Below are 24,150 nucleotides of genomic sequence, written 5' to 3'. Positions count from 1 at the left end.
ACAGTGCCCTTTCCTTCAGGTTCCCGCATCGTTTTCTTCACTATCCTTGAAGCCCTTCCTACCAGCTTCTTCGAGGACCATCAGGCTTCCACTAACAGTCTCTTTAAAACTCTTCTTGTTTTTGTGCTTATTCTTCTGTAGGTCCTTTCAGCTTCTGATTAGCTCCTGGTCCAATGGTAATCCTACATGTTTTAGTAGTTTTTGTTGTGTTGTTGTTGTGCAATCTATATGTAGTGTCAATATCTGTATCAGTTATTTCTTGGTATATAAGAAAATGCAGTGTCTCAAAACAACATCTATTTTGTTCACAATCTGCAGTTTTAGGCAAGGCTCAGTGGGGCCGACTCACTTTTTCTTTACTTGGCATCAGCTGAGGTGACTTAAAGCTGGGGACTAGAATCATCTAAAGGCTTGTTTATTTACCTGTGCGGCATTCGAAGCTGGCTTTTGGCTGGGACGTTAGGTAGGGAAGTCAGCTCGAACACCTACCTACATGAGGATTCACGGTGTGGTTTGGGCTTTCTCACGGCATGTTGGCTGCATTTTAAGGACAAGCGTCCCTAGAGAGAGAGAGTCAGGTAGAAGCTGTGTGACTTTTTGTAACCAACTTTAGAAGTCACACAGCAGTTCTGCCACATTGTGTTCCAGAGAAACCGGTTGTCAATGCCAGCTTGTATTCAGGAGAGGGAATGTCATGGGAGAAGTGGCAAGCAATTTGTAGATGTTTTAAAACCACCACTTCACTTACCTTTATAAAATAAAAAACAATCATAATTATTTCCTCTAAAGGAAAGCAGTTATTTCCAACTCAGCACCACTGAAATTTCAGTGCAATTTTTTGTTGTCATTCTTTAATGTGCTCCCTTATTTTGTGTAAAGTAACAATGAATTACAAGATTGTGCTACTGAATTAAGGCATTTTTCTTCAGAAAAATGGTATGGATCATGCCGCTGAACTTTTATACCGGGAGATGTGATTGCTTCTTAACTCCAAGTATCATTACTCTTTGAAATGTAACTCAAATTAGCGTAAGACATTTGCAGTTCAGCAAAAGGCTTATGGTATTGGAATCCTTTTTTTTTTTTTTCCAAAATGTATTAATTAGAGTCTTATTTTCAGAGTCTTATTATGGGAGCCATTTATTGACTCAGGCCCAAATAATTCAATATGATGCCCCTAAAACTTCTCTGCAAATTATGGAGAATGATAGTGGGTTAAAGGAATAAGAGACTTTGTGCTAAAGGGGTAACTTAGAGCCATTTTAAGGAGGAAAGCCATGAAACAGTCATAGGAAAACAGAAGTCTAAGATCAAGTCCAAATGTTGTGTGGCAAAGATGATGAAAGTAAAGGATGTATTTTTGTGAATTCTGATGGTTTTAACTTTGTTTTTAATTTTCTGAGTAATCCAAGGGTCTGTATTTTATGAATCTACAACAGTATAGGTAACATTTTATTGCAACTGAATTTATTTCAAAAATTATTAGTTTTGGCTGGGCGCGGTGGCTCACGTCTGTAATCTCAGCACTTTGGGAGGCCGAGGCGAGTGGATCATGAGGTCAGGAGATCGAGACCATCCTGGCTAACACGGTGAAACCCCATCTACTAAAAATAAAAAATAAATTTAAAAAAATTTAGCCAGGGGTGGTGGTGGGCGCCTGTAGTCCCAGCTACTCCAGCTACGCGAGAGAATGGCCTGAACCCGGGAGGCAGAGCTTGTAGTGAGCCGAGATCCCGTCACTGTACTCCAGCCTGGGCGACAGAGCGAGACTCCATCTCAAAAAAAAAAAAAAAAAAAAAAAAAATTATTAGTTTTTTGTTAGACCATTCTCAGTCTACCTTCTTCATTACCAAACTATATTGTTTTACTCATGCAGATTGACCTTACAGAAGCACAGGAAACTGTTCCTTCACGATGTCTACATCTGGATGCAGAGAATGAAGTTCTTCAACTTCAACAGACATTATTCTCTATGAAAGCAATACAAAAGCAATGTGAAACACTACAGAAGAATAAGAAGCAGCTGAAACAAGAAGTAGTAAACCTCGAAAGTTATATGGAAAGAAATATGTTAGAAAGTGGTGAAGCTGAATGGCATAAACTGTTGATTGAAGAAAGAGCAAGGAAGGAGATAGAAGAAAAATTAAACGAAGCCATTCTCACCTTGCAGGTTGGTTTATTTATCTGTAATGTGCTTTCATTCATTTCGCTGCAAATTTTATTTTGGATATATACATTGTACGTGTTTTCTCTACTTTCCTTACAGCAATTTGTTTGGTAGACTTCTAGAAGGAAGGTGGTATTTGTTTCTCCATTTAAATATTTTCGTTTCCATCATTCTTATAACTAAATTGATCTTCCATAAGAATAATTCTCACTAGAGAATCATTTAATTACTAAAGCCAGTTGGCATAAAACAAGACTAATAGAAAAAGTAAAAAAAAAATTGTGATTTAGAAATTATACCATACTCTTGAACTGCTTTTAAGTTACGTTGTTCCACTTTTAAAATTTTAACTTGGTTCTGTCATTCTTTGGAGAATTGTTCAACAATTCAGATTCAGTTATTAATTCAGTTGGTACTGGTGATAAATATGTTAAGCTTGAGCTTCTTTCTTTCTTCACATTTTTCTTAAAATTGTTCTCTGAATCACATACTTAAAATTGTTCTCTGAATCACTGACTCCAAACAAAAGGAAACAAATACACAGTATTTATTCAGGTTATAATTACTTTTAAAATGTTCCCTTTTAATTTATTTTAGAAACAAGCAGCAGTATCTCATGAACAGTTAGTACAGTTAAGGGAGGATAATACTACTTCAATAAAAACTCAGATGGAACTCAGAATCAAAGATCTGGAATCTGAAATCTCCAGAATAAAAACTTCGCAAGCCGACTTTAATAAAACCGAATTGGAAAGATATAAGGAACTCTACCTAGAAGAAGTAAAAGTTAGAGAATCCTTGTCAAATGAACTCAGTAGGTAAGTCAATATGCAGAATCATAGAAAATAAGTTAAGCTCATTAATTTGCCTTCAAAAGCATGACTTTTAGTGAGACAGGTTCATGAGATTGGTGGGAAGTGAAAGCTAACTAGGTCATACAGTTTTGGAAAATTGTAAATTATAAATAGTAAATGAACTTAACCTTTAAGTAAAATTGAAAATAGTAAATGAACGTAACCTTTAAAATCTTAGTCCAGGACAGTTCCTGTCTCTCCTGTTTTTTGGTTTTATGTGGCTTCCCCCCACCCCTTAATATTCTTATATAGTTAACCTGATCTATTAGGGTTTCAGCTAAATATTTATGAAGCTTCATAATTTAGACAGTGATACCATTATAAAAATTGCTTGTCAGTATTCCCTTAATTCAAAATATTAATGAATTTAATTAATTTCTGGAAGACGACAGCTGAAAACCGAAAGGGTCAAGTACGACTACTCTGGACACATTCTGGCACTCAGTAAATTCACTTTGCTTGATTGTGATCATTAGAGGGTGCCTTGAGAAGAAGTGTCCTGTATAGTTTTTCCAATCCACATAAAGGCACACTTGTGAAGCAGAGAATGATCAACTAGGGTTGAAGGGAAGTATAACTTACTAAGTGATAAAAAATAACACCTTGGTCAGCCTGAGGGGGTATATGGAAGACAGAAAGGGCGGGCCCCACCTCTGATACATGGGCCGCAGTGTTAGGAGCTGATTGTCCTCGATGCTGCTTTAGTTCTCTTTGATTTCAGCAGTCTTATTCTCCCCAAGGAAAAGTCGCCGTGAATGATTCCTCAGTGCCAAATGCTCAATTTTTTCCAGATAATGGGTGAAATATACAAGGGTGGTGAAAACAATTGTTTGAAAATGTCTTTGAGAGAGAGTTTTTTAGACAATCTCTAACAACATGTATTGTTTACTAAATACAAGTATTTCTAGCTTTTATTTTTACTTTTAGTTTTTTCTTGTATATATTTAAGGAGTACAACTTGATGTTTTGATATATTTATACGCAGTGAAATGGTATTTTGTCAAGCAAATTAATATCTTCATCATTTCACATAGTTACCCTTGGAATACAAGTAATTCTAATGGCATCCTTAAGAATCGTATAAGTAGAGTCATTCCATATGGGCAACAAGTGTTAACTATGAAGCCATACATCATTGATCGTCTTTTCTGTCCCCTCCCTCTCTTTGAACTACTTGTTTGTTAGAAATCCCTCTAGAAATAGATGTACTTCTTTAGAACAATGTTAAAACTATAATTGGATACAGCAGGCATGCTCTAACACATTTTCAGAGTTAAAACACGGCCTATGGTATATTCCATTTACTCTTAATGGCAACTTTTAGAACAATCGAAGTCATTTAGGAATCATTTAGGAAAAAATGAAATACTAAGCATTTGTCTTTTGCAATCTTCATAGAACTAATGAGATGATAGCAGAGGTCAGTACGCAACTTACTGTGGAGAAAGAGCAGACCAGATCCAGATCTCTATTCACTGCTTATGCTGCAAGGCCAGTCCTAGAGTCACCTTGCGTTGGAAATCTTAATGATAGTGAAGGTCTCAACAGAAAACATATTCCAAGAAAAAAGAGGTCTGCTCTTAAGGACATGGAGAGCTACTTGTTGAAGGTTAGCTATCTTTTTTCCTTTGGCGTTCAGATTTCTGATAGAATTCTTGTATGTTATTTGGTAAAATACTCAGTTACTTAATTGTCTTGTGTATGGTAAGTAAAAGTAATAATTACCTGTGTTAATAAAGAGAGGAGACAGAAATTTTACAGTTATTTTTAAGTCTCTGGAGCTCTCATTCATAAGAGATTACTCCTTTGTTAACTTTATTTAATAAATGTAACCAAACTGACACATTTTAAATTTTTTTAAAAACTGCATTTAAGTTAGATTTTAACCAAAGGTTTACTTTGATGTGCTTCGTCATACTAATTGATTTTAGTTTGTCTGGGGTTCACTTTTAATGGGTTTAGTGTGCCTGGGGTCACTTTTAAAGTTTTTCTGCATCATCTCAGTTTTCTACCCGTCATCATATGTGAATGATTGGTGTCCAAACACTAACCACCCATGGATGTTTATTATTTAAAAGGACCCAAGGTGAATACTTTTGTATGTTATATAAACCTGCAACACTTGATTAATCTGTTCTTTAAGTTAAAAGTTTTGTGATTTTCTTACATGAGTACATCTGTAATTGCTATTGCACTTAATAGTGTTTTAATCCCAATTTTAGTAAAATGTGTCTATTGCTATGCAATAGCACAGTGGTTTTGAAATAGTTAAATCAAATAAATATTTGAATTTTTAAAGTAAAGCTCACATAAGTTTTGTCTCTCCACCTGGCCATAACTTTAGTAATTGATGACTAAGATGGCAATGGTATCTAGAGGCCTTCAATAGCAAATGTGACCAAACAGAATCAGTTCTATTCTTAATACCCCAAATTCCATGTAAAGCTGCACATGGACATCTCCCCTGGACATGTAACAGGAACTTTTTAGTTCAACCGTGTGGTTTCACTCAGAGTAAGAGTCTATTTCTGGGGATTTCAAAATGGATCCAAAAATGACGAGCTGTATCAACTATAGAGTTGGTAAGGAAAAAAAAAACAAAACGTAGTTCAACTATGCTTGACCCAGATTAAGGTATTTGTCTAACATTCGTCCATTTTTCAACTGAGGGAAAATTACAAAAACTGGGCACAGTGGCACACACCTGTAGTCCCAGCTGCTCCTGAGGCTGAGGCAGGAAGATCACTTGAACCCAGGAGTTCAAATCTGCAGTGCGCAATGATTATTCCTGTGAGTAGCTACGGCACTGCAGCATTCCAATCTGGGCAACATAGCAAGATTCTGTCTCTTAAAAAAATTACAAAATCCATAAAACATTTGTTTGAACAACAATAAATAAATAGTTTTCTTTGTGTATATTGTTGTTTTTAAAATTTTCAATCGATGCACATTGGCTTATAGTTTTGATGTTTTTATGATCTCCTTAGCGCACAGAAAAGTAGCGCAGGCCCACATGGAATCAACCTCAACCTTGTTGTGTTTACCTGGCTATTTCGTGTCCTAACAAATCATAGAAGAGCAAATCTAAGGTTTCTTAGATAGCATTGTGGCTAAATAGCTTAAAAGGGAATGCATTAAATGATTGTTTTAATACATAGATTACAAGAGCCCAGCTAGCTGATATTTTTAATCATATTGTTCGCTTAGGTTTTATTTTTCTGAAAAAAATGAGATGATCAGCGTCCAAATGCCTCAGTCACGAAATTGTACCACTGGGTACTAATGGGAAATGAATGTTAAATACGTCTGTCAATGGTTAAGCAAGATGCAAATATAATGTTCTCATTAGTACTATGAACCCCCAAAATTTGAGACGAGTCTCAATTAATTTAGAAAGTTTATTTTGCCGAGGTTGAGGACACACATCCGTGACACAGCCTCAGGAAGTCCTGATGACAAGTGTCCAAGGTGGTTGGGGCACAGCTTGGTTTTATACATTTTAGGGAGGCATGAGACATCAATCAATATATTTAAGAAGTACATTGGTTCACTCTGGAAAGGCGGGACAATTTGAAGCAAAGGGAGGAAGACTGGTAGCGGGGAGGGGGCTTCCAGGTCACAGATAGGTGAGAGACAAACAGTTGCACTCTTTTGAGTTTCTGATTAGCCTTTCCAAAGGAGACAGTCAGATCTGCATTTATCTTAGTGAGCAGAGAGGTAACTTTGAATAGAATGGGAGGCAGGTTTGCCCTAAGCAGTTTCCAGCCTGAGTTTTCCTTTTAGCTTAGTGATTTTGGAGGCCCAAGATATTTTCCTTTCACAATACTTACCAGAAAAACAAGGTAATGTATCATTTTACAAGATGGTGCTGAGAGAGTATAAAAAGCAGATGTAGGCCGGGCACTGTAGCTCAAACCTATAATCCCAGCACTTTGGGAGGCCAAGGTGGGTGGATCACCTGAGGTCAGGAGTTCGAGACCAACCTCCAACATGGTGAAACCCCGTCCCTAATAAAAATACAAAAATTAGCTGGGCATGGTGGTGTGCGCCTGCAGTCCCAGTTACTTGGGAGGCTGAGGCAGGAGAATCGCTTGAACCTGGGAGGCAAAGGTTGCAGTGAGCTGAGATTGCGCTGCTGCACTCCAACCTGGGCGACAGAGCAAGACTCCATCTCATGGGTGGGGGAAAAAAATAAATAAAATAAATAAAAGCAGATGTGATGCAAGGGAAGATTTTTGAGGAACTTTTTTTTTTTTAATTTCTGTTTTGTGGGGTAGGGGGTGTTCATTTTTTAGTATTTCTAGATAAGTAGAAAATTTGTTTGTTTTAAAGTTAATGTTAATGTAGTAGTTCCAAGGCATACCTAGTTTCCTTGTGGGGCATTTTTTGCCCAATCATGTTAGATTTACTAAAAGAGATTTAAAAGCATGATTATATCAAGATATGAGTGCTGGGTGCAGAGGCTCACACCTGTAATCCCAGCACTTTGGGAGGCCGAGGCGAGTGGGTCACTTGAGGTCAGGAATTCGAGACCAGCCTGGACAACATGGTGAAACCCTGTCTCTGCTAAAAATGCAAAAATTAGCCTGGCGTGGTGGCGGGCGCCTATAATCCTAGCTACTCGGGAGGCTGAGGCAGGAGAATCGCTTGAACCCAGGAGGCAGAGGTTGTAGTGAGCCGAGATTGTGCCACTGCACTGCAGCCCAGGTGACAGAGCAAGACTCCATCTCAAAAAAAAAAAAAAAAAAAAAAAGATACAAAGGCATGTCTCCATAATCACACCTTGGAAGAGTTCTTATACAGCTGTTGTCTACAGAATTTTTAGAGTTACAGAAAGAAGGTGCCTTCTAGAGTTGCTAGGAACTTCAGTATTTCCTATAGGAAAACATCAGCTAATACAAGGAGGAGGAGGTAACATACCATCTCAACTGAGATTTACAAAAAAAGGTAGGGGGTGGGGTGGGTTTCTGGGTGGGGCGGGTTTCTGGGTGGGGCATTACACAACGGGATATTTAGAAATTTTTAGCTACGATTTTCAAAAGCAAAATGTTAAAAATAGCACTAATATTGGATCTGTTTATACATGTCCTTTATTTGCAAGATTTTAACACTTTGGACTATTCCTACTGTGAAGTGCTATTGTACTCAGCACTTTCTCTAACCTCAAGAAAAATGGTTATAATTTTGTATGAAATCACACACCAGAGAAATAATATATTATAACTGGTTGTTGAAACAAGTTTTCTCTACATTCATGACAGTTAGCATTTATTGCATCTCTCACCCCATTATATGAAGTCTAGAGTCTGACTGTTCCCAGACCAAACTGAGAGTCGGGCTGCTATTTATCATGGTCCAGTAATGAGATGCAGATGAATTGGGAAGAGAGGTTTTATTTTCTGCAACCGGTTACAGGGTTACAAGGAAGGCCTGGAAATTATTACCACACCAATTCAAAATTACAAAGTTTTCCAGAGCTCATATACCTTCTAAGCTATATATCTACATGTAAGTGTGCATTCATCTATAGACATAAGTGATTAACTTCTTTTAATCTATAACTAAGATCTAAGTCCTGCAGACCTTCCTCTGGAGCTTCAGTAAATTTATTTAATCTAAATGGGTCCAGGTGCTGGGGCGATTACCCTTATCTTGTCTCCTGCTAAATCATGGAGGTTTGGGAGTTCCATTAGACCCCCAATAAACTTATTTGTGGAGGCCTGGGGAGTTTCTTCAGATCCCCAATAAAACTTGTTTAATACCAAACAGGTCCTATTAAGAATTCCTTCATTATTTTGTCACACTTTAAGGCCCAGGGAAGGCCTAGGCAAGATTCTTGGTGGGCTTTTGTTACATTCCAGCCTGTATAAAGGCACTGGCTCTTTCAGCTTTTAATGTTTAACTTAACTACTCAGTCAGTGCCAAAGCAGTTGTTATGGAGGCCTGCGTTAGTGAGACCTGGCCTGCCACATAGCCTTGCCACTTAACACCATTGTAGTGATAATAGATTGCTATGCCTATGTTTTACTGATTTTTACTTATAGGTTTCACATTCTAGATTAACCCTGGGATCCTTTGTCCTATATATCAGAAGTACTTTTTATAGTTTTATTGGCTCCTTATTTTCCAGCCTGTAATCTCAAGTATAATTTAGCAGTAGCCTGTCAATAAGTTATTGCTGAAAAGTGAACTTTGTATTTATTGGACTTTGCCATTGGTACTGATTTCACTATATTTCTTTAAAAAATTTTTCTAACTCCTCCCCTCTTTAAAGTGGAGGTAGTTGTGAAGAATGTATGGTAAGATTAGAAAAGTCAAGGAAGAAGAAACTATTTCTGTAAGTGTTATACAGTCATCTTTCTTGTTCAGTCTGTGGTGGATAGGCAGCAAATGGTGCTCCTCCTTCCCTTCTGAGTTCAGAACACAGGAGTCAGATAGATGGACATCAACACAGTAGCTCTATTGCAGACTCATGATAACTAATGGGAGGATGAGGCTCAGATGTGCAGCCACAGTATTTTATGCCAGATTAGGCACTAACCCACAGAGTTTTAAGTGGAGAAAACAAATGCTTGACACCCATCGCAGGTGCATGCTGCTTACTGCAGAGATGACAGCAGACCTGAACTCATGTCACTGTGGGCAGACACATCTTTTGAAAGAGACTCTGAGCCAAGCAAGCACACTGTGTGCTTTGCCCAAATTCACCCATTAGGTAGATCTGATATCCTCTCAAGAGGAAGCTATAGGTAGAGAGAGTCTAAGTCCTCATTTGAAACCTGAGGCCAGGAAAATGAAGGTTCTCCTATCATTTATGGCTGGATTTAAGTGATAATTGAAATTAATCCCATGTCTTTGTATGTACAAATTAATGATGAGAAGTTGGACAGACGTATGGTAGATGGTAAAGAGAAATCTGTTTTGTGTTTTCAGTTTTTCTATAAATAACTCACAACATGGGTAATTGACTTGATTGATTTTCCTAAACCACGTCTTATTTGGAGGAGAATGAATAGTTCTTTTAAGGAACAGTTTTCTTAATTTCTGCTTGCTTGGTTCAGCTAAAGATTTCCTCCTTCAAGTTTTCTGTTCTGCGGTTTGAAAAATGGGTTCTTTATAAATTGAGTGTCTTGACTGGTACTAGCCAGAAGTTATGATATTAATTGTTCTTTAAATTTGATTCATAACTTACAATTTGGAGAGCTACTATTTTTTGTCTCATGCTTAAACATTATAGAGCATCATGACAGTTTATAGATGCATTTTCTCTTTTTTGTTGTTGTTGTGTTTTTGAGGCAGAGTCTCACTCTGTCTCCCAGGCTGGAGTGCAGTGGCGTGATCTCTGCTCACTGCAACCTCTGCCTGCCGGGTTCAAGCGATTCTCCTGCCTCAGCCTCCTGAGTAGCTGGGACTACAGGTGCACACCACCACGCCTGGCTAATTTTTATATTTTTAGTAGAGACGGGGTTTCACCATATTGTCCAGGCTGGTCTTGAACTCCTAACCTTGTGATCCACCCAATTCGGCCTCTCAAAGTGCTGAGATTACAGGCGTGAGCCACCACACGCAGACTGTCTGAGTTATTTTTTTATTTTTATTATTAGTATTATTATTTTTGATGCGGAGTCTGACTCTGTCACCCAGGCTGGAGTGCAGTGGCACGATCTCGGCTCACTGCAAGCTCCACCTCCTGGGTGTTCACGCCATTCTCCTGCCTCAGCCTCCTGAGTAGCTGGGACTACAGGCACCCACCACCATGCCCGGCTAATTTTGTGTATTTTTAGTAGAGACGGGGTTTCATTGTGTTAGCCAGGATGGTCTTGATCTTCTGACCTTGTGATCCTCCCGCCTCGGCCTCCCAAAGTGCTGGGATTACAGGTGTGAGCCACCGCGCCCAGCCTGAGTTATTTTTTAAAATCTGTATTTCTTTTCTGAATATGAAGGAAGGTGCTGGCATAGAATAACTCCAGGCTCAGTGAAAGATCTGAAGCCCACTCCTACCTTGTAACTAATTGGTTTTGTGACCTCAGGCAAGCTGCAGTCTCTCTGAGCCTGTTTTGTTTCTTATGTAAAATTAAGGACTTTGACTAAATCAGTGACACTCATACGTTTAAGTAAATCTCTTTTTTCTTTAAGAATGGAACTTTTTAAAATTGCATAAAACCACATTATAGAAAACAGAAGTAGTGCTGCCTGACTAAAGGAAGGATCAGTGCTCTGAAGCTGTGACTTTCTTATCCCTTAATCCTTCAGCATCCTCTGTGGAACCTTAGATTTCTGTGGGACATAGCTTGAAACGGATCATTTCTTGAATTATTACTTTTATAAGGCCTGGATGGTAATGCTGTTGTCATGTTACCTACTCTATAAAGCCTATCTATAATGTTTTTGTCACAGAAATGTTATGGAAAGGAGTCTCAAAATATTGGTAAACCTGTTAGTAAAAAAAAAAAATTGACTTGACACCTAAAATTTGTAAAGGCATTAGATATCATTATCTTTATCACCACAAACTATCACAGACCCCGTTCTAGGCATTTAGTGAGAGAATACCTATTCTAAAAAAAAATTAAATAAGAGCACTCTAGATAGGGACACTGGCAATAAGTTTGAAATATTCCGACACCTTTCATAATTAAGTAGATAACTATAACTTGTCAGATGCTTAAAAAATGGGTACTAATTTCTGAAAAGAAATCAAAGTTGCAGTTAAATAACTCTAAATTGTTTTCCTAGTTTTTAATTCTAGACACTCATGAATCAGAGAAACTAAGATTGAAAACTGGCTCTAACCTGTATTTATCCTTGTTTTTATGTACATTTTCTGAAATCTTTGTGTCCGTATGAATGAAGAAATGTTAATCATAATAGCATAATATTTTTAATCTTTTGCCAGTGGAACTTTCACATGGCATCACAACAATACTGCTTTCTTCAAGTATGTATTAAAGATTCTGTGCTGAATTAATAGCAAAGAACATACTTTGAAATTATTATTTTCTAAAAGTGGAGAATGGGGAGTTCATTGTAAGGAACTATTCATTAAAGTGAAAAACTGGTTAGACCTTGATAAAGGGCAGAGTTTTGATAAGAATGGGAAAGTAATGCATTCATTGCAGAATACGACTTGAATTGTGTAACCTCTGTACTAATAAGGGAAAACATCACACTTTTGAAACGACATAGATCCAACAGACCAATATTAATTGTACTTTTGTGAGATTAATCTAAACAGCATAACACATATATGTTCTCCATTATCTAAACTTAAAATAGGTAGGAATTTATATGATATTTTTAATTTAAGCAATCTTCAAGTTAGGTCTAGTCTGTAAAAGTATTGTTTAAAGGCCGCATTTTGTAATTAATGCTCCTTACCATGATAATGTCTCTTCTTAAACGTTATAAATAATATTTGACTTATTTCAGATGCAGCAGAAGTTGCAAAATGATCTAACTGCAGAAGTAGCAGGTATGTTACCAAACTTTATGAATTAAATTTAGATTAAGTAATATATATCTGAAATAAACTGCAAACGACATCCCTTTCCGTTCTTGGGCTAGTAGATACTACATCAAATATTCTTTCATATACATCTAATGACAGATGTGAAAACTTGAACATGTATAATGAAGAGCATACTTATGCCTCATGAATTCATCACGTTCCATAGCTTGAAAAAAATAGCTCAAGAAGTCTGGCTCTACTCTTCACTTCTGCCATCCCTATGGAATTGTCAGCCAGCACACAGAAACGGTTCTCAGAAAACAGAAGCATCATCAACTTCTCAGGGTTATGGTAGTGATTTTTAAGGCCAAAACATCCCAGTCTCATCTAGTAACCTATTCAAGCAGTTACAGTTTATCAGCAGTCGCTTGAGAGGTAACACTTTAAATCTCCAGTCATTTACAGTGTCATTGGTTTACTTTTGCCCTCAGAAAAAGTTCCAAATTCCTTAACATGTAATATAAACACCCACATTCATTTGGTTCTTGTCAAGTTACTCAGGCTTATCTCTCACCACTTACTTTACTCTGCCCCTTTGCTCTAGGATCCAGCCAAACTGGACTGCACAGAATTCCACAGTGCTCATCCTTCTCCTCTAGCTCTTTGCACTTGCTTCTTTGCTCTATCTGCCAACCTTTTTTTCTCATCCTTCAGGTATCCACTAACCATGCCTCCACCGAAAAGCCTACAATATCGAGACAAAACTGGGATAGGTGTCCCTCTTGCATTCCAATAGTGCCCTGTTTTATACCTGTCAGGGTATCTATGACTTGGTATGGAAATTGCCTATTTGTCTGCTTTTTCAGGTTATAGCATATGATTGCTGAGGGGTGGACTGTATCATCTTCATCTTGTAACTCCAGGGCATAGTCTAGTACCTTAGCATGTGGTTGTTGAATAAATGAATGAAGAATGAGAAAACCAGAAGCTGTGATACACAACCACAATGATCATTAATTTAGTGTGCAACTATGGGCAGATTCTTATCTAATAATAAGTTAGCATTGTAGTCATACATACTTTTCATTCTTGTTAACACTGAAAAAGCTCTCAACTCTTTTTTACTGATTTGCACTTAGTTAACTATGAAATATATAGAATATAATTCTTTTGCCAGGCATGTTGGCTCACGTTTGTAGTCCCAGCACTTTGGGAGCCTGAGGCAGGCAGATCACTGGAGCCCAGGAGTTTGAGAGCAGCCTGTGCCAACATGATGAAACCCTGCCCCTATAAAAAATACAAAAGCTTGCCAGGCACAGTGGCTCATGCCTGCAGTTCCAAGTACTTGGGGCTGAGGCAGGAGAATTGCTTAAGCCTGGGAGGACAAGACTGCAGTGACCTGTGATCACACCACGGCACTCCAGCATAGGTGAAAGAGTGAGCCCCTATCTTAAAATAATAACAATAATAATAATAATATAATAATAATAATAATAATAATAATAATGTAATTCTTGCTTTTTTTTCCAGCTGCTACTAAATATGAACCTGGATCCTATATAGCTTCTCCTCTAGGATTTACACACAAGGAAAATCTGAATCAAGATCCAGTTTTGGAAGTAACAAAAGAATATGCACAGATTTTAAGAAGAAAATACATACTCTGAAAGATAAGGCAATTTTATTTGGGCTATTCACATGATATTTTGTTTCCCATTAAATATATGATGTGAACATTTTTGCTAAAGGGAAATATTCTATATTATACATGTCTGATGAAAATTTATATAGTATTTTAAATAATGTTTCTTGGCCTCTTCAGCTAACTTTTAAGTGGATTTTGCAAATGAAAACCAGTATTACTGAGTTTTACATACTCGAACTGCCCAAATGTTAGCTGTTTAAACAGCCAAATAATCAAGTTGCCATTAATAATTTAGTGGAGCCAATTGATGGCTTGTTTGTATTTTATGATTTTATCTTTATACATAGTGATAGATTTAAGTTTAGATAGACATCATTTTGGTATACTGGTACTGTGGTCATTGTCAATGTTTGGATGTATTATGATTGTTATAGTGCAATCAAACTTAGATAATTTTAATTTTAAGCACTGATTTATTTAGATCTTTCCTTGTGGAAAAATAAGGTTTGCCTAAGGCTTTTTGCTTTTTTATTTATTGTTTCATTTCTTTATTAGATTAACTTTTGGGAAACAGTCTTAAAATTGGAGAAAATTTCCACATTTTAGGAAAAACAGCTTTCCCCCTGTGGGCCATTTGAGAGTAAATTGCTGACATTATGCCATCACATCTGGTATGTGGGTATTCCCACAAGTCAGGACATTTTATATAACTACTTCATAATCAGAAAGTTAACATCAATACACTTGATCATTTCATTCTCAGTTTCTTTTCAAGTTTTCTTAATTGTCTATGATGTTCTTTGTAGCAGAAGGATCCCATTCAGGTCCATGAATTTCATTTAGTTGTCATGACTCTTTCAGTCTGGAACAGTTCCTCAGTTTTTCTTTGACCTTTATGACCTTAAATCTTTTGAAGAGTAAAGTCCAATAATACAGAATGTCCCTCCATTGGATTTCTCTGAATTTTTTTTATGATAAGATTTAGATGATAATTTTTTTTTTTGGCAAGAGTATCACAGAAGTTATCCCATGATCTTCTCACTGCATTCTATCAGGTGACCTGCAATTATTATTATTTTTTATTTTCATCTTTTAAGTTCAGGGGTACATGTGCAGGATGTGCAGGATGTCCAGGTTTGTTACATAGGTAAATATGTGCCATGGTGGTTTACTGCACAGATCATCCCATCACATAGGTATTAATAATAGCCCAGCATCCATTAGCTGTTCTTCACGATGCTCTCCCTTCTCTCACCCCCCACCATCCCACATGCCCCTGTGTGTGTTGTTCCCCGCCATGTGTCCATGTGTTCTCATTATTCAGCTCCCACTTGTAAGTGAGAGCATGCAGTATTTCATTTTCTATTTCTGCGTTGGTTTGCTGAGGATAATGTTCTGCAGCTCCACCCATGTCCCTGCAAAGGACATGTCTCATTCCTTTTCATGGCTGCATAGTATTCCATGGTGTATATGTACCACATTTTCTTTATCCAGTTTATCATTGATGGGCTTTTAGGTTGATTCTTTGTCTTTGCTATTGTGAATAGTGCCGCAATGAACATACGTGTGCGTGTATCTTTATACTAGAATTAGTTATATTCCTTTGGGTATATACCAAGTAATGGGATTGCTGGGTTAAATGGTATTTCAGGTTCTAGATCTTTGAGGAATCACCACACTGTCTTCCACACTGGTTGAACTAATTTACACTCCTATCAACAGTGTAAAAGCATTCCTGTTTCTCCATAATCTTGCCAGCATCTTTTCATTTTTTTGAATTATAGCCATTCTGACTGTTGTGAGATGGTGTCTCATTGTGGTTTTGATTTGCATTTCTCAGATGATCAGTGATGTTGAGGTTTTTTTGTTTGTTGGCTGCATGTATGCCTTCTTTTGAAAAGTGTCTGTTTGTGTCCTTTGACCACTTTCTGATGGGGTTGAGTTTTTTTTTCTTGTAAATTTGTTTAAGTTCCTTGTAGATGCTGGATATTAGACCTTTGTCAGATGGATAGAGTGCAAAAATTTTCTCCCATTCTGTAGGTTGTCGGTTTACTCTGTTGGTAGGTTCTTAATGCTGTGCAGAAGCTCTTTAGTTTAATTAGATCCCATTTGTCAATTTTGGCTTTTGTTGCAATTGCTTTTGGCATCTTCGTCATGAAATCTTTGCCCTTGCCTGTGTCCTGAATGGCATTGCCTAGGTTTTCTTCCAGGATTTTTATAGTTTTGGGTTGTAGATTTAAGTCTTTAATCCATCTGGAGTTAACTTTTGTATATGGGTTAAGGAAGGGGTCCAGTTTCAATTTGCTGCATATGGCTAGCCAGTTCTCCCAGCACCATTTATTAAATAGGGAATCTTTTCCCCATTGCTTCCTTTTGTCAGGTTTGTCAAAGATCACATGGTTGTAGGTGTGTGGTCTTATTTCTGGGTTCTCCATTCTGTTCCATTGGTCTATGTGTCGGTTCTTGTACCAGCACCATGCTGTTTTGGTTACTGTAGTCTTGTAGTATATTTGAAGCTGGGTAGCATGATGCCTCTAGCTTTGCTCTTCTTGCTTAGGATTGTCTTGGCTATTTGGGCTCTTTTTTGGTTCCATATGAATTTTAAAATAGCTTCTTCTAGGTCTGTAAAGAATGTCAATAGTAGTTTAATGGGCCTAGCATTTAATTTACAGATTGCCTTGGGCAGTGTGGTCATTTTCACGATATTGATCCTTCCCGTCTGTGAGCATATGTTTTTCCATTTGTTTGTGTCATCTCTGATTTCTTTGAATAATGGTTTATAGTTATCCTTGAAAAGGTCCTTCACTTTTCTTGTTAGCTGTATTCCTAGGTATTATACTCTTCTTGTGGCAATTGTGAATGGGAGTTAATTCATGATTTTTCTCTCGGCTTGCCTGTTGTTGGTGTATAGGAATGCTAGTGACTTTTGCACATTGATTTTGTATCCTGAGACTTTGTTGAAGTTGCTTATCAGCTAAGAAGTTTTTGAGCTGAGATGATGGAGTTTTCTAGATATAGGATCATATCATCTGCAAACAAAGATAGTTTGACTTCCTGTCTTCCTATTTGAATAGCTTTTCTTTCTTTCTCTTGCCTGATTGCCTTGGTGAGAATTTCTAATACTGTGTTGAATAGGAGTTGGTGAGAGAGGGCATCTTTGTCTTGTGTCAGTTTTCAAGGGAACGCTTCCAGGTTTTCAGGTACTCAGGCAACAAATAGCGTTACGAATAGAATAGTACCTCACATCTCAATGCTAATGTTGAACGTAAATGGCCTAAATGCTCCACTTAAGAGATATAGAATGGCAGAATGGGTAAGAATTCACCAACCAAGTTGCTGCTGTCTTCAGGAGACTCACCTAACACATACGGACTCACATAAACTTAAGGCAAAGGGTTGGAAAAAGACACTTTGTCTAAATAGACACGTCAAAAGCGAGCAGGAGTAGCTGTTCTTATATCAGACAAAACGGACTTTAAGACAACAGCAGTTTTAAAAAGACAAAGAGGGACATATAATGATAAAAGGACTAGTTCAACAGGAAAATATCACAGTCCTAAATATATATGCACCTAATACTGGAGATCCCAAATTTATAAAACAATTACTACTAGACATAAGAAATGAGGTAGTTGGCAACACAATAATAGTGGGGGATGTTAATACTCCGCTGGCAGCACTAGGCAGATCACCAAGACAGAAAGTCAACAAAGAAATAATGGACTTAAACTATACCCTAGAACATATGGACTTAACAGATGCTTACAGAACATTCTACCCAACAAGCATAGAATATACATTGTATACATCAGAACACGGGACATTCTCCAAAATAGACCATATGATAGGGCACAAAACCAGTCTCAGTAAATTTAAGAAAATCAGAATTATATCAAGTACTCTCTCAGACCACAGTGGAATAAAATTGGAAATTAATTCCAAAAGGAACACTCAAAAGCATGCAAATACATGGTAATTAAATAACCTACTCCTGAATGATTGTTGGGTCAACAATGATATCAAGAGGGAAATTTAAAAATTCTTTGAACTGAACGATAATAGTGACACAACCTATCAAAAACTCTGGGATACAGCAAAAGTGGAGCTAAGAAGAAAATTCATAGCATTAAATGCCTATATCAAAAAGTCTGAAAGAGCACAAATAAACAATCTAAGGTCACACCTCACAGAATTGGAGAAACTAGAACAGTCCAAATCCAAACCCAGCAGAAGAAAAGAAATAACAAAATCAGAACAAAACTAAATGAAATTGAAACAAAAAAATACAACAGATAAATGAAACAAAAAGCTGGTTCTTTGAAAGGATAAATAAAATTGATAAGCATTAGCAAGATTAATCAAGAAAAGAAGAGAGAAGATCCAAATAAGCTCTATTAGAAATGAAATGGGAGATATTACTACTGATACCACAGAAATACAAAAGATTATTCAAGACTACTATGAACATCTTCACATCCATAAACTAGAAAACCTACAGGAGATCGATAAATTCCTGGAAATATACAACCCTCCTGGATTAAATTAGGAAGATATAGAGACTCTGAACAGACCAATGAGAAGCAGCAAGATTGAAAATGGTAATTTAAAAATTGCCAACAACAAAAAAGTCCAGGACCAGATGGATTCACACCTGAATTCTATCAGACATTCAAAGAATTGGTACCCATCCTATTAACACTATTTCACAGGATAGAGAAAGAGAAATCTTCCCTAAATCATTTGATGAAACCAAAATCACCATGATATGGTTTGGCTCTGTGTCCCCACCCAAATCTCATCTTTTAGCTCCCATAATTCCCACATGTTGTGAGAAGGACCCAGTAGGAGATGATTGAATCATGAGGGCGGGTCTTTTCCATGCTGTTCTCATGACAGCGAGTGAGTGTCACAAGATCTGATGGTTTTAAAAACAGGACTTTCTCTACACAAGCTCTTTCTTTTTGCCTGCTGCCATCCACGTAGGATGTGACTTGCTCTTCCTTGACTCCACCATGACTTTGAGGCCTCCCCAAATATGTGGAACTGTAAGTCAAATAAACCTCTTTCTTTTGTAAATTGCCCAGTCTCAGGTATGTCTTTATCAGCAGTGTGAAAATGGACTAATACACACCCTAATACTGAAACAGACTAATAGACACCCTAATACCAAAAACAAGGAAGGACATAATGAGAAAAGAAAGCTACAGACCAACATCCCTGATGAACAGAGATGCAGTAATCCTCAAAAAAAATACTAGCTAGCTGAATCTAACAACATATCAAAAAGATAATCCATCATGATCAAGTGGGTTTCATACCAGGGATGCAGGGATGGTTTAACATCTACAAGTCAATAAATGCGATACACTACATAAACAGAATTAAAAAACAAAAGTCACATGATCATCTCAATAGATGCAGAAAAACCACTTGAGAAAATCCAGCATCCTCATTTTATTAAGACCCTCAGCAAAATCAGCATAGAAGGGACATACATTAAGATAATAAAAGCCATCTATGACAAACCCACAGCCAGCATTATACTGAACAGGGAAAAGTTGAAAGCATTCCTCCTGAAAACTGGAAGAAGACAAGATTGCCCACTTTCTCCACTTCTATTCAACATGGTACTGGAAGTTCTAGCCAGAGCAATCAGACAAGAGAAAGAAATCAAGGGCATCCAAAGTGGTAAAGAAGAAGTCTGCCTATTGCTGTTTCCCAATGATATGATTGTATACCTAGAAAACCCTAAAGACTCATCCAAAAAGCTTCTAGAACTGGTACATGCATTCAGCAAAGTTTCAGGATACAGAGTTACACACAAGTGTGCACAAATCCGTAGCTGTGCTATACACCTTCAGCGACCAAGCCAAGAATCAAATCAATAACTCAACCCTTTTTACAATAGCTACAAATAATAATAATAATAATAATAAAATACTTAGGAATGTTCCTAACCAAGGAGGTGAAAGATCTCTGCGTGGAAAACTACAAAACACTACTGAAAGAAATCACAGATGACACAAACAAATGGCAGCACATCCCATGCTCATGGATGGGTAGAATCAATATTGTGAAAATGACCATACTGCCAAAAGCAATCTACACATTTAATCCAATTCCCATCAAAATACCACCATCATTCTTTAGAAAATGATGAAAAATAATCCCAAAATTCATATGGAACCAAAAAAGAGCCTACATAGCCAAAGGAAGACTAACCAAAAAGAATAAATCTGGTGACATCACATTACCTAACTCCAAACTATTCTGTAACACCATAGTCACTAAAACAGCATGATACTGGTATAAAAATAGGCACATAGACCAATGGAACAGAATAGAGAACCCAGAATTAAAGCCAAATACTTACAGCCAGCTGATCTTCAACAAAGTGAGGAAAGGACACCCTATTCAACAAATAGTGCTGGGATAATTGGCTAGCCACATTTAGGAGAATGAAACTGGATCCTTATCTCTCACCTTATACAAAAATCAACTCAAGATGGATCAAGAACTTAAGACCTGAAGCCTTAAAAATTCTAGAAGATAACACTGGAAAAACCCTTCTAGACATTGGCTTAGGCAAAGACTTCATGACCAAGAAGCTCAAAACAAATGCAACAAAAACAAAAGATAAATAGATGGGACTTAACTAAACTAAAAAGCTTTTGCACAGCAAAAGAAATAATTAGCAGAGTTAACAGACAACACACAGAGTGGGAGAAAATCTTCACAACCTACACATCCAACAAAGGACTAATATTCAGAATCTACAAAGAACTCAAATCAGTAAGAAAGAAAACAATCCCATAAAAAAGTGGGCTAAGGACACGAATAGACAATTCTCAAAAGAAAATATACAAATGGCCAACAAGCATATGGAAAAATGCTCAACATCACTAATGATCAGGGATATGCAAATCAAAACCACAACGCGATATCACCTCATTCCTGTAAGAATGGCAATATTAAAAAAAATAAAAAATAATAGATGTCGGCATGGATGTGGTGGAAAGGGAACACTTCTATAGTGTTGATGCTAATGTAAACTAGTACAACCACTACGGAAAACGGTGTGGAGATTGCTTAAAGAACTAAAAGTAGATCTACCATTTGATCCAACAACCCCATTCCTCAGTATCTACCCAGAGGAAAAGAAGTCATTATACAAAAAAGATACTTGTACACACGTTTATAGCAGCAAAATTCATAATTGTGAAAATATGGAACCAGCCCAAATGCCCATCAGTCAATGAGTGGATAAAGAAAATGTGATATGTACACACACACCCCATGGAATACTACTCAGCCATAAAAAGGAGCAAACTGGATGGAATTGGAGACCATTCTTCTAATTGCAGCAACCTGGATGGAATTGGAGACCATTCTTCTAAGTGAAGTAGCTCAAGAATGGAAAACCAAACATCATATGTTCTCATATGTGGGAACTAAGCTATGAGAATGTAAAGGCATAAGAATGATACAGTGGACTTTGGGGACTCAGGGGAAATGGTGGGAAGGGAGTGAGAAATAAAAGACTACACATTGAGTACGGTGTACACTGCTCGGGTGAGGGATGCACCAAAATCTCAAAAATCACCACTAAAGAACTTATTTATATAACCAAACACCACCTGTTCCTTAAAAACCTATTGAAATAAAAAGTAAATTTAAAAAAACCTCCTGGATTCATTGATTTTTTTGAAGGTTTTTTTGTGTCTCTATTTCAGTTCAGCTCTGATCTTGGTTATTTCTTGTCTTCTGCTAGCTTGGGAGTTTGTTTCCTCTTGGTTCTCTAGTCCTTTTAGTTGTAATATTAGGTTGTTAACTTGAGATCTTTCTCTCTTTTTGATGTGGGCATTTAGTGCTATAAATTTTCCTCTTAACACTGCTTTAGCTGAGTCCTGGAGATTCTGTTATGTTGTCTCTTTGTTCTAATTAGTTTTAAAACACTTCTTGATCTCTGCCATAATTTTATTATTTACCCCAAAGTCATTCAGGAGCAGATTGTTCAATTTCCATATAGTTGTGTGGTTTTAAGTGAATTTCTTAATCTTGAGATCTAATTTGATTGTGCTGTGGTCTGAGAGACTCTTTGTTATGATTTCAGTTATTTTTCATTTGCTGAGGAGTGTTTTTCTTCCTAATTTATGATTAGTTTTAGGGTAAGTGTCATGTGGCTATGAGAAGAATGTATATTCGCTTGTTTTTTGTTGGAGAGTTCTGTAGATATCTATCATGTCTACTTGATCCACAGCTGAGTTCAGGTCCTGAATATCTTTGTTAATTTTCTGTCTCCATGATGTGTCTAATATTGTCATTGTGGTGTTAAAGTCTCCCACTATTATTGTGTGGGAGTCTAAGTCTCTTTGAAGGTCTCCAATAACTTGCTTTATGAACCTGGGTGCTCTTGTATAGGGTGCATACATATTTAGGATAGTTAGCTCCTCTGGTTGAATTGAACCCTTTACCAACAGGTAGTGCTCTTCTTTGTCTTTTTTGATCTTTGTTAATTTAAAGTCTGTTTTGTTAGAAACTAGGATTGCAAGCTCTGTTTTTTTCTGCTTTCTGTTTGCTTGGTAAATTTTCCTCCATCCCTTTATTTTTAGCCTATGTGTTTCTTTGTGTGTGAGATGGGTCTCTTGAATACAGCATACTGATGGGTCTTGGTTCTTTATCTAGCTTGCCATTCTGTGTCTTTCATTGGAGAACACATTGAGATTTAAGGTTAGTAGTATTATATGTGGATTTGATCTCATCATCATGATGCTAGCTGGTTATTTTGCTAACTTGTTCATGTGGTTGCTTCACAGTGTCACTGTTCTTTGTACTTTAGTGTGTTTTTCTGGTGCCTGGTAATGGTTTTTCCTTTTCATATTTACTGCTTCCTTCAGGAGCTCTTGCAAGACAGGTCTGGTAGTAACAAGTTCCCTCAGCATTTGCTTGTCTGAAAAGCATCTTATTTATCCTTTGCTTATGAAGCTTGGTTTGGCCAGATGTGAAATTCTGGGTTGGAAATTCTTTTCTTTAAGAATGTTGAATATTGGTTCCCAGTATCTTCTGACTTGTAGGGTTTCCACTGAGAGGTCGGCTGTTCATCTGATGGGGTTCCCTTTGTAGGTGACCCGGCCTTTCTGTCTGACTGCCCTTAACATTTTTTCTTTCATTTAGAGTTTGGAGAATCTGATGATCATGTGTCTCGGGGATGATCTCCTCGTGGAGTATCTCACTGGAGTTCTCTGGATTTCTTGAATTTGAGTGTTGGCCTGTCTTGCTAGAACTAACTTGGGGAAGTGAGTTCTCTTGAATCCTATGCCGAAGTATGTTTTCCAACTTGGTTCCATTCTCCTTGTCTTTTTCAGGTACCCCAATCCATCACAGATTCGTTCTCTTTATGTAATCCCATATTTTTTGATGGTATCGTTCGTTCCTTTTCATTCTTTTATCTCTATTCTTGTCTGCCTGTCTTATTTCAGAAAGATCGTCTTCAAGCTCTGAGATTCTTTTCTTGGGCTATTCTGCTGTTAATAATTGTGATTTCATTGTGAAGTTCTTGTAGTGTGTTTTTCAGCTCTAACAGGTGAGTTATGTTTTTCTCTAGACCGGCTATTTTGGCTGTCCGCTCCTGTATTGTTTTGTCATGATTCTTAGTTTGTTTGCATTGGGTTACAAGATGCTCCTTTAGGTCATTGAAGTTCACTGTTATTCACATTCTGAAGCCTACTCTGTCATTTCAGCCATCTCAGGCTCAACCCAGTTCTGAGCCCTTGCTGGAGAGGTGTTGCAGGGATACTCTGGCTTTTTGAGTCCTCAGGATTTTGGGGTTATTTCTCATCTCTGTGGGTCTATCTTAAACTTTGACCTTGAGGATGGGGTTTTTGTGGCTTTTTAAATTGTTGTTGTTGTTGTTTCCTGCTTGTTTTTCTTTTAACAGCCTGGCCACTCTTCTGCAGGGCTGCTGCAGTTTGCTGGGGGTTCGCACTATACCCTAGTTGCCTCAGTTTTTCCCATAGCTGGAGGTATCATCAGTGAT

General features: G+C 37.3%; 1 protein-coding gene and 1 pseudogene across 1 annotated transcript in view; both read left to right on the top strand.

The window, feature by feature from the left end:
* LOC750927 (coiled-coil domain-containing protein 144A) overlaps positions 1 to 24,150 on the top strand; it is a 105,688-nt gene that overhangs the window by 69,594 nt on the left and 11,944 nt on the right. Inside the window, 5 exon segments of the mRNA XM_054670450.1 lie at positions 1,877 to 2,170; positions 2,765 to 2,985; positions 4,420 to 4,630; positions 12,451 to 12,493; positions 14,000 to 23,697. Of these exon segments, the coding sequence (XP_054526425.1) occupies positions 1,877 to 2,170; positions 2,765 to 2,985; positions 4,420 to 4,630; positions 12,451 to 12,493; positions 14,000 to 14,136 (906 nt within the window). The 3' untranslated portion in view covers positions 14,137 to 23,697.
* Positions 19,514 to 24,150, top strand: part of LOC129135433 (ubiquitin carboxyl-terminal hydrolase 6-like) — a 25,434-nt pseudogene continuing 20,797 nt past the window's right edge.

Source organism: Pan troglodytes, chromosome 19 (assembly GCF_028858775.2).
Source record: "Pan troglodytes isolate AG18354 chromosome 19, NHGRI_mPanTro3-v2.0_pri, whole genome shotgun sequence".
NCBI lineage: Eukaryota > Metazoa > Chordata > Mammalia > Primates > Hominidae > Pan > Pan troglodytes.
Note: the sequence above shows the minus strand (reverse complement) of the source record. Positions and strands in the feature narration are given on the sequence as shown.